General features: G+C 38.2%; 1 protein-coding gene across 7 annotated transcripts in view; it reads left to right on the top strand.

Annotated features, from left to right (window-relative positions):
- SLC39A8 (solute carrier family 39 member 8) overlaps positions 1–5130 on the top strand; it is an 85702-nt gene extending 80572 nt beyond the window's left edge. For all 7 annotated transcript variants that reach the window (XR_012434976.1, XM_074040219.1, XM_074040220.1 and 4 more), the window contains one exon: positions 3607–5130. Coding sequence is in view for 6 of the 7 variants with exons in the window: in XM_074040219.1 (XP_073896320.1) it covers positions 3607–3756 (150 nt within the window). In the remaining variant the exon portion in view is untranslated. The remainder of the gene's footprint in view (positions 1–3606) is intronic.
- The last annotated feature ends 9172 nt before the right edge of the window (positions 5131–14302 follow it).

The following is a 14302-nucleotide window of genomic DNA, read 5'->3' as shown; positions in this document are numbered from 1 at the left end:
TTGGAACTGGATATATTACATACATAATTTAATAATTTAATTTTTTTCATCTGCATTCTTACCTCCAAATTATATTTGTCTAGCTCTGTTCATTGTTCTCTGCAGACCCTCAGAAGAGCAAGGATTTAATCTCTTAGAACCAATGCTACATTTATAACTTTTTACATTTATAACTTTTTTCACAAATTAATGTCTCATACTGTCTTATATTCATTTTACTTTCTGATATAAGAACAGAATCTTATTAGAGTTGCTCAGTTTAAAGAAATAATACTAAGAAATAATACTCATCCTGGAGTGAGCAAAATAGGCACAGTTCAAGGAGCTTTTCCATTCGTGGGGCTTTTCCTCTAGAAAGAGGGAATCCTGAAATTAAACAACAACAACAAGAAATCATACAGATGACTAAATAATTACAAATAATAAAAAATGCTATGAAATAAGAAAGTAGAATATATGATGAGAGATGATAATAAAGGAATCTAGAATAAACTAGGATTGGCTAGCAGAAGTGTTTTAGCAAGATATAAGGTAAAAAGTGAAGGATTTAGTCCACTGAAAAATTAGAGAAATACAAGTTCTGGTAGAGGTGATGGTAGGTGTGAAGATTTTGCTGGGTAAACTTGAGGTCGTGAAAGAATGGGATAGGTGAAGCATAGAGAACGGGTAATGGAAAAGGAGAAAGAGAACATAAAATGAGGTAAATTCCATCCCACTGATTGATTCAGTTGGGGAAAAATACTGCTTCAGTACTTTTACTCTTGGTGATGCCTGAAAGAACTAGATACTCCTATTAAGCTATCTGTTCTAAAACCTTTGAACATCCAAAGTAAATGACATCATATCGCCCCTCCCAGCATTCTATTACAGGAGCACCTCGTTTTATTGCACATTGCTTTCTTGCACATTGAAAGCTGTGGGCAACCCTGCCTCAAGCGAGTCTGTCAGTGCCATTTTTCGAATAGCATGTGCTTATTTCCTGTCTCTGTCACATTTTGTTAATTTTTGAAATATTTCAAACCTTTTCATTATTATTATGATATCTGTTTTAGCGATTTGTGATCAATGATCTATGATGTTACTATTATGTTTTAGGGTGCCATGAACCACATTCGTATAGAATGGTGAACTTAAGTGACAAATGTTGTGTGTGTTCTGCCTGCTCCCTAATCAGCCATTCTCCCATCTCCCTCTCCTTGGGCCTCCCTATTCCCTGACACACAACAATGTTGAAATTACACCAATTAATAATCCTACAGTGGCCTCTAAGTGTTGAAGTGAAAGGAAGAGCTGCACATCTATCATATTAAATCACAGGCCAAAATGATTAAGCTTAGTGAGGAGGGCATGTTGAAACCCAAGGCAGGCCAAAAGCTAGACTTTGTGTGCCAAATAGCCCGGTTGTGACTGCGAAGAAAGGATTGATGAAGGAAATTTAAAATGCTACTGCAGCGAACACACAAATAATAAGAAAGCAAAACAGCCTATTGCTGACATGAATCAAATTTAAATGGTATGGATAGAAGATCAAAGCAGCTACAATGTTCCCATAAGCAATAGCCTATTTCAGAGCAAGGAATAATTCTCTTCAGCTCTATGACGGCTTACAGAAGTAAAGAAACTGCGGAAGAAAAACTGGACGTTAGCAGAGGTGTGTTCATTAGGTTTAAGAAAGAAGCCATCTCTGTGACATAAAAGTGCCAGGTGAAGCCGCAAGTGCTGACGGGAAGCTGCAGAAAGTTACCCAGAAGATCAGGCCGGGCGCGGTGGCTCAAGCCTGTAATCCCAGCACTTTGGGAGGCCGAGACGGGCGGATCACGAGGTCAGGAGATCGAGACCATCCTGGCTAACACGGTGAAACCCCGTCTCTACTAAAAAAATACAAAAAAAAAAACTAGCCGGGCGAGGTGGCGGGCGCCTGTAGTCCCAGCTACTCGGGAGGCTGAGGCAGGAGAATGGCGTAAACCCGGGAGGCGGAGTTTGCAGTGAGCTGAGATCCGGCCACTGCACTCCAGCCCCTGGGACAGAGCAAGACTCCATCTCAAAAAAAAAAAAAGAAAGTTATCCAGAAGATCTAAGATCACTGATGAAGGTGGCTACTCTAAACTAATAGATTTTCAGTGTAGCTGAAACAGCCTTCTGTTAGAAGAACATGCCATCCAGGACTTTCCACACTAGAGAGAAGTCAATGACTGGTTTCAAATCTTCAAAGGACAGGCTGACTGTCTTACTAGGGACTAATGCAGCTGGTAACTTTAAGTTGAGGCCAATGATCATTTGCCACTCCCCAAATCCTAGGGGCCTTAGGAATGATGCTGAATCTACTCTGTGCTCTAGAAATGGAACAACACAGCCTGGATGATAACACATCTATTTACAGCATGGTTTAGTAAATATTTTAAACCCACTGTTAGGACCTACTGCTCAGAAAAATAAAATAAATTCCTTTCAAAACATTACTGCTCATGGACAGTGCATCAAGTCACCTAAGAGCTCTTACGGAGATGTACAAGAAGATGAATGTTGTTGTTGTGCTTGCTAACACAGCATCTATTCCGCAGTCCATGGATCAGTCCGTGGAGTAGTTTGGGCCTACAAATCGTATTTTTTCAGAATAATCTGTAAGTCTATAGTTGCTGTAGATAGTGATTCCTCTGATGAATCTGGACAAAGTAAGTTGAAAACTTTCTAGAAAGGACTCATCATTCTAGATGATATTAAGAACATTTGTGATTTGTGGGAGGAGTCAAAATATCCACATTAACAGAAATTGGAAAGAAGCTGATTTCAACACTCATGGATGACGTTGAGGTGTTCAGGGAAGGAAGCAACTGCAGAGGTAGTGGAAATGGCAAGATAACTAGAATGAGAAGTGGAGCCTGAAGATGGGACTGAATTGCTGCAATCTCATGATTAAACTAGAATGAATGAGGGGTTGCTTCTTATGGAGGAACAAACAGTGATTTCTTGAGACAGAATCTATTCCTGGTGAACATTGCTGAAATGACATCAAAGGACTTAGAATATTCTACAAACAGAGTTTATAAAACAGGGACAGAGTTTGAGAGGATTGCCTCCAATTTGGAAATAAGTTCTACTGTGGGTAAAATGCAGTCAAACAGCATTGCACACTACAGAGAAATCTTTCATGAAAGAAATAATAAATTGATGTTGCAAATGTCATTGTTGCCTTATTTTAAGACATTTTCACAGCCAGTCCCATCTTCAGCAACCACTACTCTAATCAGTCAGCAGCCATCAAGATGGAGTCGAGACTCCACCAGGAAAAAGATTACAACTTACCGAAAGCTCGAATGATTGGTAGCATTTTTTAGCAATAAGGTATTTTTAAAAATTCTGGTATATACATTGCCTTTTTAGATATTATGCTATTGCACACTTAATAGTCTACAGTATAATGCAAATATATCTATTGTATGCACTGGGAAACCCGAGAATTCATGTAACTCACTTTATTGAGATGTTTGCTTTATCACACTGTTCTGGAAGCAGACCCACACTATCTCCGAGGTATGCCTCTAAGTGACTGTTTTGTGGTTTGCCACAAGATGGCAACAATTATCTAACAATATATCTGTCTTCTAGTTTCCAGAGATGAATGATATGCTGAGAGAAAAGGTAACTGGAAGAAAAACCGATTTCACCTTCTTCATGATTCAGAATGCTGGAATGTTAACTGGATTCACAGCCATTCTGCTCATTACCTTGTATGCAGGAGAAATCGAATTGGAGTAATAGAAAATGGAAGATGGTGTTGTTAATAAAGGCATTTAATAGATAAAAACATCTCCAAAAGGGATTTTGAAGCTGATCCTATTTAGTTAAAAAGATAATTTTGCTTTCAACTGTAGGTCAAGAAAACTAATTATTGGTGTCAGTCTGTGAAATAGTCCATTCTTTGTTGTTAAAAATGCTTCAGAAGGTTTTCAGTGTCAGTCGGAGATGCCTGGTATATAGGAATCTTTGGGAAATACCTATTTTTCAGTATTTCATGCATACTGGATATCACCATGAAGCAAGAGACATGCATTCTATAATCATGTAGACACTCAGACTCGGGAAAATACAAGTTACCTCTTGAAAGCCTTTAAAACTCTATGGTAGGATCAAAGGTTCAAGTGGTTTCAGAGAGGTTTTATTTCAATTAATTTGTTCTAGTGCTTTCAAGAGCAAGTACATCAAAATGTAGAAGGTAAAATGTATGCAACACTAATATAAATGATTCCAAGTCTTTAAAGAGCCAAAGAAAAAAAGATTTCTCACAGCTTTTTGTTCTGTTTTGTATTTCAATTAGGAACTTACAGGATTATTTTGAAAACCGTTCTAAAATAATAGGAGTTAGGAAATTAATAAAGTTTTGCTAGCCCTGCTAAGTTCAGGCTTAGAGACTTATCGCTAAGTGTAAACTTCACCAGATTCACGAAAAGCTGGATAGCTTTTTTTCTGACTTATGTTGTGGTTGCACCCCTCACAAATGGCAGAACAGTATGTAAAGCTGGTAACACCTCAGTTTCAGTGCACCATGTGTTTGCTTTGTGAAGGTGAAGAATATGTTGGTTTAGAGAAAGAAATTGGATGTAATTTTATGCAATTTACTTTTAAAGACGAACATAATTAGTTAGCAGAGAATATTTTAATAAATGCAAAACAACAGCTGGACTGCTGTACATCAAGGACTGATTAACTGGAAAACATATGTTCCTTATGTGTGATCGAGAGCTGTTCAGAAAAGACTTCTTTGTGTTCAGCCTACACTTTTCCATATGGCATACCTTGAAAAAAATTAGCACACCATGGTTATTTTTCTACCTTTTATAAAAGATAGAGCCTGTTTACTCATTTAGAAGATAGAGAAAATTGGTCTAAAATTGAACATCTTAGATTCACACTCCCAAGTCACTTAAGGAAAGATGATTTGATGGTGAGGAAAATGATGGACAAAGCCCAACAATGATCTCAGGAATTACATTTTCCAACAGACCAAAAAATGTTTTCACGTAGCAGCAATGCGGATTTGGTGAATATTTAATATATATTTTAGTATATATTTCACTTTATGAACTCCAATTAAAAATTGTTTGACCAAATAGTAAACACCTTTTGAAACCATGCATTGTGTCATTTGTTATTTAATATGGGTCCTGTTGAGTGACTACCATGTATCTGGTATTATGGGGGAAAGATATAAATAGGAAATCAGTGATGTGCTCAAACTGCAAATCTAACCCTGCCATGGCTTATTTCTATACCAGTTGCTTAGCATGGCCAACCCGAGAGTCCACTATTTTAATAATCCCTGAATAGTAGTATGATGATTTCTCCTTGCTTAGTAGGGCCCTACCTAGTAGACTGTTTCTGATTTACCACATCTAAAAGGGTTTCTTTAATGAGGTGCTTAAAGTTTTAAAAAGTGAACTAGTTGAGAAGAGCCAAAACAGCACCACGAGTTTACCAGACAGTTAACATAGGTGTATCAACAGCTGATTACTGATGGCCTGTGCCAGGGGAACATTAACTGCCAGTCTGTCCTCCATACTCTGGTTGGCATCATCTTCCTTTAGGTCTCACTTTGGAGACCAGACTTCTGTGTTCATTTAAGGTCCATTACAGTAAAGAGGTTCTTAACCCTATAATAAATAAGATTCTCCAACACTGATGTTACTACAGCTTCTTTCTCACTGATACTTTGCCTTCCATACAACTGTGGGTGGCAACGTCTGTGTTGGATTGCTTTTCCTTAGCTTCCTTTCTGTGCCGGGTATGCACAAGGCATTCTCTCATGGCCATTTCTCTTCCATACTGGAAATTTCCAATTCTGGATGTTCCCAGAATCAGTGAGTTAATGAGTAAGATTTCAGGCAAGCTAAGGCAGCCGGATAAACTGAAGACTTCAAATACCTGTTTCATTAATTCTAAGACATGCATTTCCCCAAATGGTATGCTGTAATCACCGACAGCTGGGTGGCATTGTGAAGGTAGTTATACGTGCCTGAATATGAAAATCATCTGTTGCAATATGGTAATGCTAAGAAAATGCCAGTAGCACTGTGTTTAGGATTCGATGGTGTATGATAACAGGGGATTATCTATGTTAGGTTTACTTTCCTTCTTATAAAAGCATGGAAGGAGCAGTGCAGGACTGGCATGGCAGTTCCATGGTGGTTGGGAACCCAGACTCCTTTGATCTGTCAGCTCTGCCATCTTTAGCTTGTGACTCCCACCTTCAAGATTGCTTCATGCTCTAAGATGGTTGCTAGAGATTCAGCCTTAAGGTCTAAATTCTACATAGCCAGAAGGAGTAATGGGTAGAAAGGCAAAAAGTTCACACCCAGCTCTTTATCCCTCTTTAAGGAGCCTCCAACAATCTCCACTTGTATTCAATTACCAGTATTAATCACATGGCCATACCAATCTTCAGGAGAAGCTGAGAAACATTGCTTTCAGCTGGATACATTACCAGCAATAAAATCAGAATTCTCTTACTGAAAAGAAGCCCTGAATGGATGTCGGCTGTCTCAGGTACAGACAGGCTTGTATCAGTTTAATTCAGAAACTTATGACTCCAGATTGTTCTTCTGCAGCCAGTTTACGAAACTGCTTTTTTGTAGGGATTCTCATGACTTGCTTCAGATCACTCCCTTGTCACTTTAACTATTTTAATTCTACTGGTCCGTCTGAGCAGTTTTGCCTAATAACCAGTATTATTCTTTACACACTTGTACTACTTGTCTTTATAGTTTCTCTGTCTTAACCTCTTGCGAGTAGTATTTATTTACCTTGAAGAAATCCTATGTTTTTCACAGGATGATCTAAATTCTAAGGAAACGGAAACAAAACTCTTTTTCTATGGACTTTGATCTTTCTGTTTAAAACTCTTCTGATTACTGAAGCCATATCCAGAACTATGAAACTAAGTACTATTAGCACATACTGGCAAAAATAAATGTAAAAAGCCACTTATTTCTCCCCCTGCCCCATGTGGGTTATTATAGCTAGTCAGTACAAGAAAAGTTGGATCTGAATAGTTTATCATCTGATTCTTGTAGATAATTAAATGGGCTACTGGTGACATCAAATCTCAACTTCATTTACTTTGGATATATACGGTAAGAATACCAAGGAACAATTTTAATGGGTAGGGCTTGCATGTTTTAAAGTTTATACAATGGCTTAATTCCTTCTGCAGTGACTGTGCATGTTATCCCCACAATAGTATAGACCAACTAGTAGTAAAACCCCAGTGAGGCAACACGTGGATAATTTATTGCCATGCTTATCGTCACCAGCAGGATGTTTGCTTAGGGGTCATAGGAAAGAAAAATAAAGATGAAAAGTTATGGAAATCTTGGAAGAATTCAAAAAGGAAATTCTTCCTTCTCTCAAAAAGCTGAGGAAGTTTATAAAACTTGTATCAGTCTGTATTTTGTGGCAAGCTCCATTAGCAGACGTCACAGACACTGCGGATGGTGTCTGACTTCCAGGAAATAAGAGAGGCTCAGAGGAGGGCTGCAAAGTGCCTTTGCAGGTGAAGTGAGGAGAGTTGTTGCTACCTCAGCTTGACCTTCAGTCCTAGAGTTTGTTGGGACAAAGGGTAGTTGGATATTCCCTTGGTCTAGTGTGAGCCGAGTGGTGTATAATTTATCAATAGCTGGCACTTCTGTAAATAGATATAATTGAAAGAAATTACTAGAAAAATTAAATACAATTAAAAATAAAGATATAGGCCAGGTGTGGTGGCTCGTGCTTGTAATCTCAGCACTTTGGGAGGCTGAGGTGGGCAGATCACGAGGTCAGGAGTTTGAGACCAGCCTGGCCAACACAGTGAAACCCCCTCTCTACTTAAAAAAAAAAGAAAAAGAAAAAATTAGCTGGGGGTGGTGGCAGTCACCTGTAATCCCAGTTACTCAGGAGGCTGAGGCAGAAGAACTGAACTCAGGAGGCAGAGGTTGCAGTGAGCCAAGATCATGTCTCCGCACTTTAGCATGGGTAACAGAACAAGACTCCATCTCGGGAAAAAAAAAAAAAGACATAGAAAATCCAACCCTATTTTTATTATTAGATAAACCTCATTTTTTATTAGACACAATTATTCTATGGAATTGCTGTTGAAGTTTATAAATGCTTATTCTCAATTTCTGTACCTAGTTCATCTAAAAAACAGTTGCTGGGTCAGCATCTGCCTGTGGATTCCTCTCCTTTGGTTTTGGTGCCCGCTATCTCTCTGTCCCTTTGGCCTAGGGGTAGTAACAGCTCTGCTGTCTTCAGCCCTGCATTCATGTAGCATCACTTGTGGTTTCCCTGTACCCCACTTGCATGTTTGTAACTAGTCCCTTTGTAAATTATTGGACCTGCCTCACCTTATCCTCATTTGAGCATGGCGGTTGTTTGTTTCCCTTGTGGCTGTGATTGATCAGCAGTAAATGTCTTATTCTGGAAGAGGAGGTGACTGTGTGAATTTGGCAGGAGAAAGAATACACTACAAGTAGGTAGATGGGAGTTAAGTTGCTACTCACTGAAAGCAAGGAGAAAATTTATGGGGATGAAAGATGATAAGAAGTCATTATCATTAAATGTTTTAGGGTAACAAGATGGAATTGGGTTAGATTAATTTGTACGAATAACTATGCATACAGAGAAAAATATCTAGGATATTTTGAGAGACTAGTTATAAGTGGACTTATCACATTTCTGGCAGATAAGAATCTTTTGACTAGATAAAAGACTGTAACCAACTGTCCGACAACACGTCCTTAAGCATCAATTGTCACGTATTTTTAAATAAAGACATAGATTTCTAGATGGGGAAGAATGAATACATTTTTATGATTGTTTATTGAACTGTTTATGCTCTATGGGAATCTTTCTCATGTAGATGTATCTATAGGTCACATTCCCTCACTTAAAGCATACTATGAAGTGTTACGTGGAATATCTGAGTGAGAACACCGGGACGGCTGCTTGTGACCATATTGCTGAGACGTTCCATTCATTCACAGCGATGCTTATATATAGACAATGTTTTTTCCTTGGGAGTCATTATATGTGCTAACTTTAATGGTGTTACTCTAATAATTATGTACGAGCTTGTTAATGAACTGGGAAACATTGATTTTAGAAGCCTTAGAAACTGGAGGAAGGTGCTTCATGTGGATCTTTCTACTTTTTGTATCTTTTGTGTCTCCATGAAAAAATCTTTTAATTTGTGAAAAGTAAGCCTCAGAAATCATGTCTAAGCATTTTGTAGAAGGATGCATGTGAGAAAAAGCACCTGCACTGTCATAGCGATCCTTTGGTGTTTTAAGATGAAAAAGTTCAAAGCATTTTAGAATAGTCATAAAGATGACATTGTATAAGTTAGGAGCTGGTTGTCCTGTTACTTTGTGGTGACAAAACTGGTGAAAGTGGTATTATGTTTGGATATGTTTGGAGCAATGCACTTCTGTTGATAGTGCCTGCCTACCTTGATTTCTGCACTTCTCCATGTAAAAGCTTCACTCTTTCTTTTAGAAACTGGTTTCTCCCAACCGCTACTGAAGATTGTCAACCAATGCACTTAACCTCACCAGTTAGCCACAAGCTGGGCAAGTCACCCAGTCTGGGTCAATTGTAATCTTTACACAGAAACTTCTAAGGATGTGGAGAGCCAAAGCTCTTGCCTCTTGTATTTGACACCAGAGCTGCTGGTGGTCATGTTCCTGGCACAAGGGGAAACCTGGGAAAATGAGATGGATGCTGAGAAAAGAGTAGAAGCTATGGGGACTGGATGGAGAGAGTTGTTGTGTTGTCCTTGGTTCCAGTTCCTGACATCCTTAATACTTTTCAGTTATTTTTCTTTAGTTCCTTCAATTTTGTAAGTTACCCAAGTTATTCTAATATCTTAGTAAGTCCTTTTGGCTTTAGTTAATTTGATTTGGGTTTCTGTTTCTTGCAATAAAATTTTTCTAATTAATACAGCAGTTAAATATTGAGATATTTATTTCAAACAAAATTCCCAGCTCTTGAATTTAGCACAGTTCCTCAGCACTTTCTGGAACTCCACTATCAATGTCGGGAGTCAACTTCCTAGGCAAAGTATAGTAAAATCTCTATTATGTTCCAGTAGTGGGGAGTAAAAGTCTTTCAAAACTCGTGGATAATTTCTATTTATTTTTATTTCACTTTGGAAGACATAGAAACATTGTACATATTTTACATTTTTTCATTTAGCACAATTAATACATCAAAAGTGAAGGTTGTTCCTCAGTGATAACTATGACAGGGTAACTAACATTTGATGCCACTGAAAAGTTTTGGAGCCAAAAGGGGCCACAATCTATAACCTAAACAACCTTGAGTTCAGAACAGATAATGGTGTTGAAATAATATTCTATGTATAGAACCATATGATTTCTAACAGCCGGAGCAGGATAACTGAGGGAATAACTTACATACCTTGACAAGCCATGCAAAATCAGACTTTATAGATAACTCCAAGGAAGATGTTTAATGTAGGATATGAATCTAGGCCACACTTCATACATCATGTGTTCACAGAAAAATGCAGTCTCTTAGCAACCATCACCTGGTTGTCAAGTTATTACTTGATTTTTATAGACATCTGGCTTTTTGAGGCACATGCCTCACTGATATTTAAGCATAATATCTAGGTTAGTGTTGAAATAATTATATTTCACTTTCTTCCAAATAATACTTAAAAATTAACTGTTCAAACTTTGCCTCTTTTTTGAAATTGTGATAAACCATTGTAGGGAACTATGGTAGAGAATAAGGAAAAAAATTCTGAGCTTGTTCTTCTGTGAATGAATGAATGAATGAATTCATTTGTTCAATAAAACACATATTCAATGTCCACTGATGCTAGGCCTGGAGATATAAAAATAAATCAGAGCTCATCTCTGCTCTCAAAGGTATCCTGGCATGTGGAAAACCAATAATACCACAAATCAGAGTGTTATGTTAGAGAACACGGACGGTCAACTCAACAGTAATTGTGCACAACTGGGAGAATTCTCCTTGGGTTGGAAGAGGAGTCAGTGAAAAATACTTCACAGAGGAGGGGGCATTTGACTATTTGACTTAGGTTTAATGAATAACGTCTAATTCATTTCTCATCAGACCTCTTCTCTCCTCTTGGTTCCAGGAGCCTTATCCTGTGACTTAACTTGAGCTGGAACTCTTTTGCAATTAATGATACCAAAAGAGAACTGTAGAGTGTAAATATGTGTTGGGGGTAAGGTGTTCCAGATAGTTGTGATTAATAACATTACTACAGGGAGAAAGGAAATGCAAACAATCAAATTAATACTAACTGAAGAAAGGCAGGCTACTCAGAGGTATGCACACTAAAGCCACAATTTTTGTTATATATGTATGTATGTATACATAACATATACATATGGGAAAATATTTTCTAGTACATTAGTAGGGGATAACTCTATGGGATTATGAATCATTTTAAATTGGTTCTTTTTAAAATGTTAATGTTGTCTCAATTTTTTTCAATAAACACATGCTTACCAGTAAATTAGAAGAGAAATTAGAAGAAGTCTTGGTGGGATTTTTGAATTATTCAAAATACATTGTTTTTAATGCTTTCCAATTTTCTTCAATGAACATGTGTTCTAAAAAAAGCTAATAGATGTGATTAGGAAAAAGGAGAAAAGCTAACAACTTAAGAGGACTGAAAGATTACGGTAACATGGTAACTCACACACTTAAAACTTTACTATGTTCCTTCTCTTTGTCAGGCAAAATAGTAATTGCATTATCTGGAATATTTCACCTCCACATCTCTGCAATACCAGTGCTTTCAATAGTGATTGGTTAGAGGTAGGCATATGACATAGTTATGACCACTGAGACATGATGCTGTGTGTGCTGTGAAGTATCTCAAAAGGAGTAAGGAAGATACAGCCTCTTCTTTCTAGGGACTTTGTTTGTAGTGTGACACCTGGAGCATTTTGCTACTGTTTTGTTTTGAATTGTGTCCCCCACCCCCGAAAAAAGATATGTTTGAGTTCTAATCCCCAGGATCTCAGAATGTGACCTTATTTGGAAATAGAGTCATTGCAAATGTAATTCGTTAAGATGAACTCATACTGGAGTAGAGCGGGTTCCTAATCTAGTATGACTGGTATCCTTACTAAAAAGAGAAATTTGAATACTGGCTACACCATGTAAAGATTAAGGCAGAGATCGTGGTGATGCATCTACAATGTCAACAATTGCCAGCAAACCATCAGAATCTGGGAGAGAGGTATGGAATGGACTCTGTCTCACAGCCCTAAGAAGGAACCAATTCTGTGCATGCCTGAATCTTGAACTTCCAGCCTCCACAACTGTGAGACGATACATTTTTGTTATTTAAGCTACACAGTTGTGGCACTTTATTACTGCAGTCCTAGCAGACTAATACAGCTACCTTGAGAGGAAATAGCATGGGGATGAAGGTGATATGCTGAAGAAGCACAGCAGAAAGTGGAAAGATGGTCCATGAGGACCTCCTTAGCCATTGAATTGACAAGCCTCTTCCCTGGAGTCCCTCTTCCCCGGGATTTTTTTTTGGTATGTGTAATAACCACTTTTCCTAATGGTGCAAACCATTTTGAGTTGCCCTTTGGCTACTAGTAATTAAAGCAAACTAACCCAGTCAGCCCTCCCCAGTGTTCCTTTTTACAATCTAAATTCTGATGTCCAACTCCTCCCTGGGCCACTCACTGTCCCCATCTGTCTATAGATCTAAAGAAGAAAAAGAAGAATAAATCCTTTTTTTTCCCAAGAGATCTCTCTGCTTTTGTGAAAAACAGAAAGGATGGCATTATCTAACTTTTCTCATCATTAGAAGTCAAGCCCGGCCGTGATGTTATGACATTTTGATGGCCACATTTTATGAGAAAAGCCCAAACAGACAGACCTGTCTGTAAATTCTTTCATTCTTTGCATTCCTTCCTTGACTGTGCCTTAGAGGGTGTTTGATTATTGCAGGGTAGATGGAAAAGAAGCAAGTTCTGGCCTATGCTCTAGTTCCTCACTTTCTGGAGTTATCTTTTGGGCCTGGAGTCCCTTGGAGTGAGGAAAGGAAGCCATTTTTACACTCTACTGTGGTAGCAGTAAACTTCATACTCTTAGGAGGCTGCGTGCCATCTTCAAGAGGAAGAGAATGAAGAGGTTAAGAATTATGCCATCGAAATGTGCTGCTCTGGCATATTGACTATTTTGAATTAAAGATATTTAAAAAATATCAGACATGAGGAGGTCACTCTGATCTTAATTCTGTGTCTTAACGGCAGGAGATGGAATTCTTACGTGAGAGATGGCCTCCCTGTCACAGAAGGAATACCATTCTCCTTATCAAGGATGAGAAATTAAAGCCGAGAGAATTCTGTATAGACTTTGTTCAAGTAATTCTTATATTTTAAGCCTCCCCACAAAATTGAGCTGCCTTTTCAAAAATGTACTGTCCTTTGTGCAACCAGTGTGGAAGCGATTGACTCTCACTGCTTCCTTGGATCTTCTTTTCCCTATATGGGCTCTTATGTCCTATAAAACATGTATTAAATAAATTTGTATGCTTTTCTCCTGTTAACCCGTCTTATATCAATTTAATTCTTGGGCCCAGGTAGGACCCTAAGAGGATGGAGGTTGAGTTTTGCCACCTCTGCAAGGGAAAAGAGAGATGCCCAGACCACCAGGGCAAATCTTTGATTTCCCAGGCTTCGAAATGGGCACTGTGTCTGAACCTGGCCCTCTGAAACTTCCTCTTCCTGGACATCCCAGCTGCTGATGTAAGTGGCCCCTGCACTGGCTCAGGGCTGGGACATTAAGGAATTTCTCTTTTGTTGACATAACAGTAGGATGGCTATAGCTAACAACAATATATTATTTAGTTTCAAATAACTAGAAGGAGGATATGAATATTCCCAACACAAAGAAATGACAGCTATTTGAGATGATGGATATGCTAATAACCTTAATCTGATTCCTATACATTATATGCATTACATATGCATACCTTGTATGTATAATATCACTATGTACCCCATAAATATGTGCAATTATGTGTCAAATAAATTTAAACGAAGATTCCTATGGTTTTATCATTTTCATGTGGCTTCCCTATGTCTTTTAAGCTGCTAAAGTAACTCACACTTCCACAGAGGATCTGGATTTGGGGGAAGAGAATAATTATTTATACTCACATGAACTCTTCAGCCCCTGATCACCAGGCAGAACTCCCAACTGGTATCCTGCCTCCATTTGTGTTGCAAGTCATGGGTTTGAG

The sequence above is a fragment of the Macaca fascicularis genome, chromosome 5 (assembly GCF_037993035.2).
Source record: "Macaca fascicularis isolate 582-1 chromosome 5, T2T-MFA8v1.1".
In the NCBI taxonomy this organism is placed as follows: Eukaryota; Metazoa; Chordata; class Mammalia; order Primates; family Cercopithecidae; genus Macaca; species Macaca fascicularis.
The sequence above is the reverse complement of the archived record's forward strand: the minus strand, read 5'-3'. Positions and strand labels throughout refer to the sequence as shown.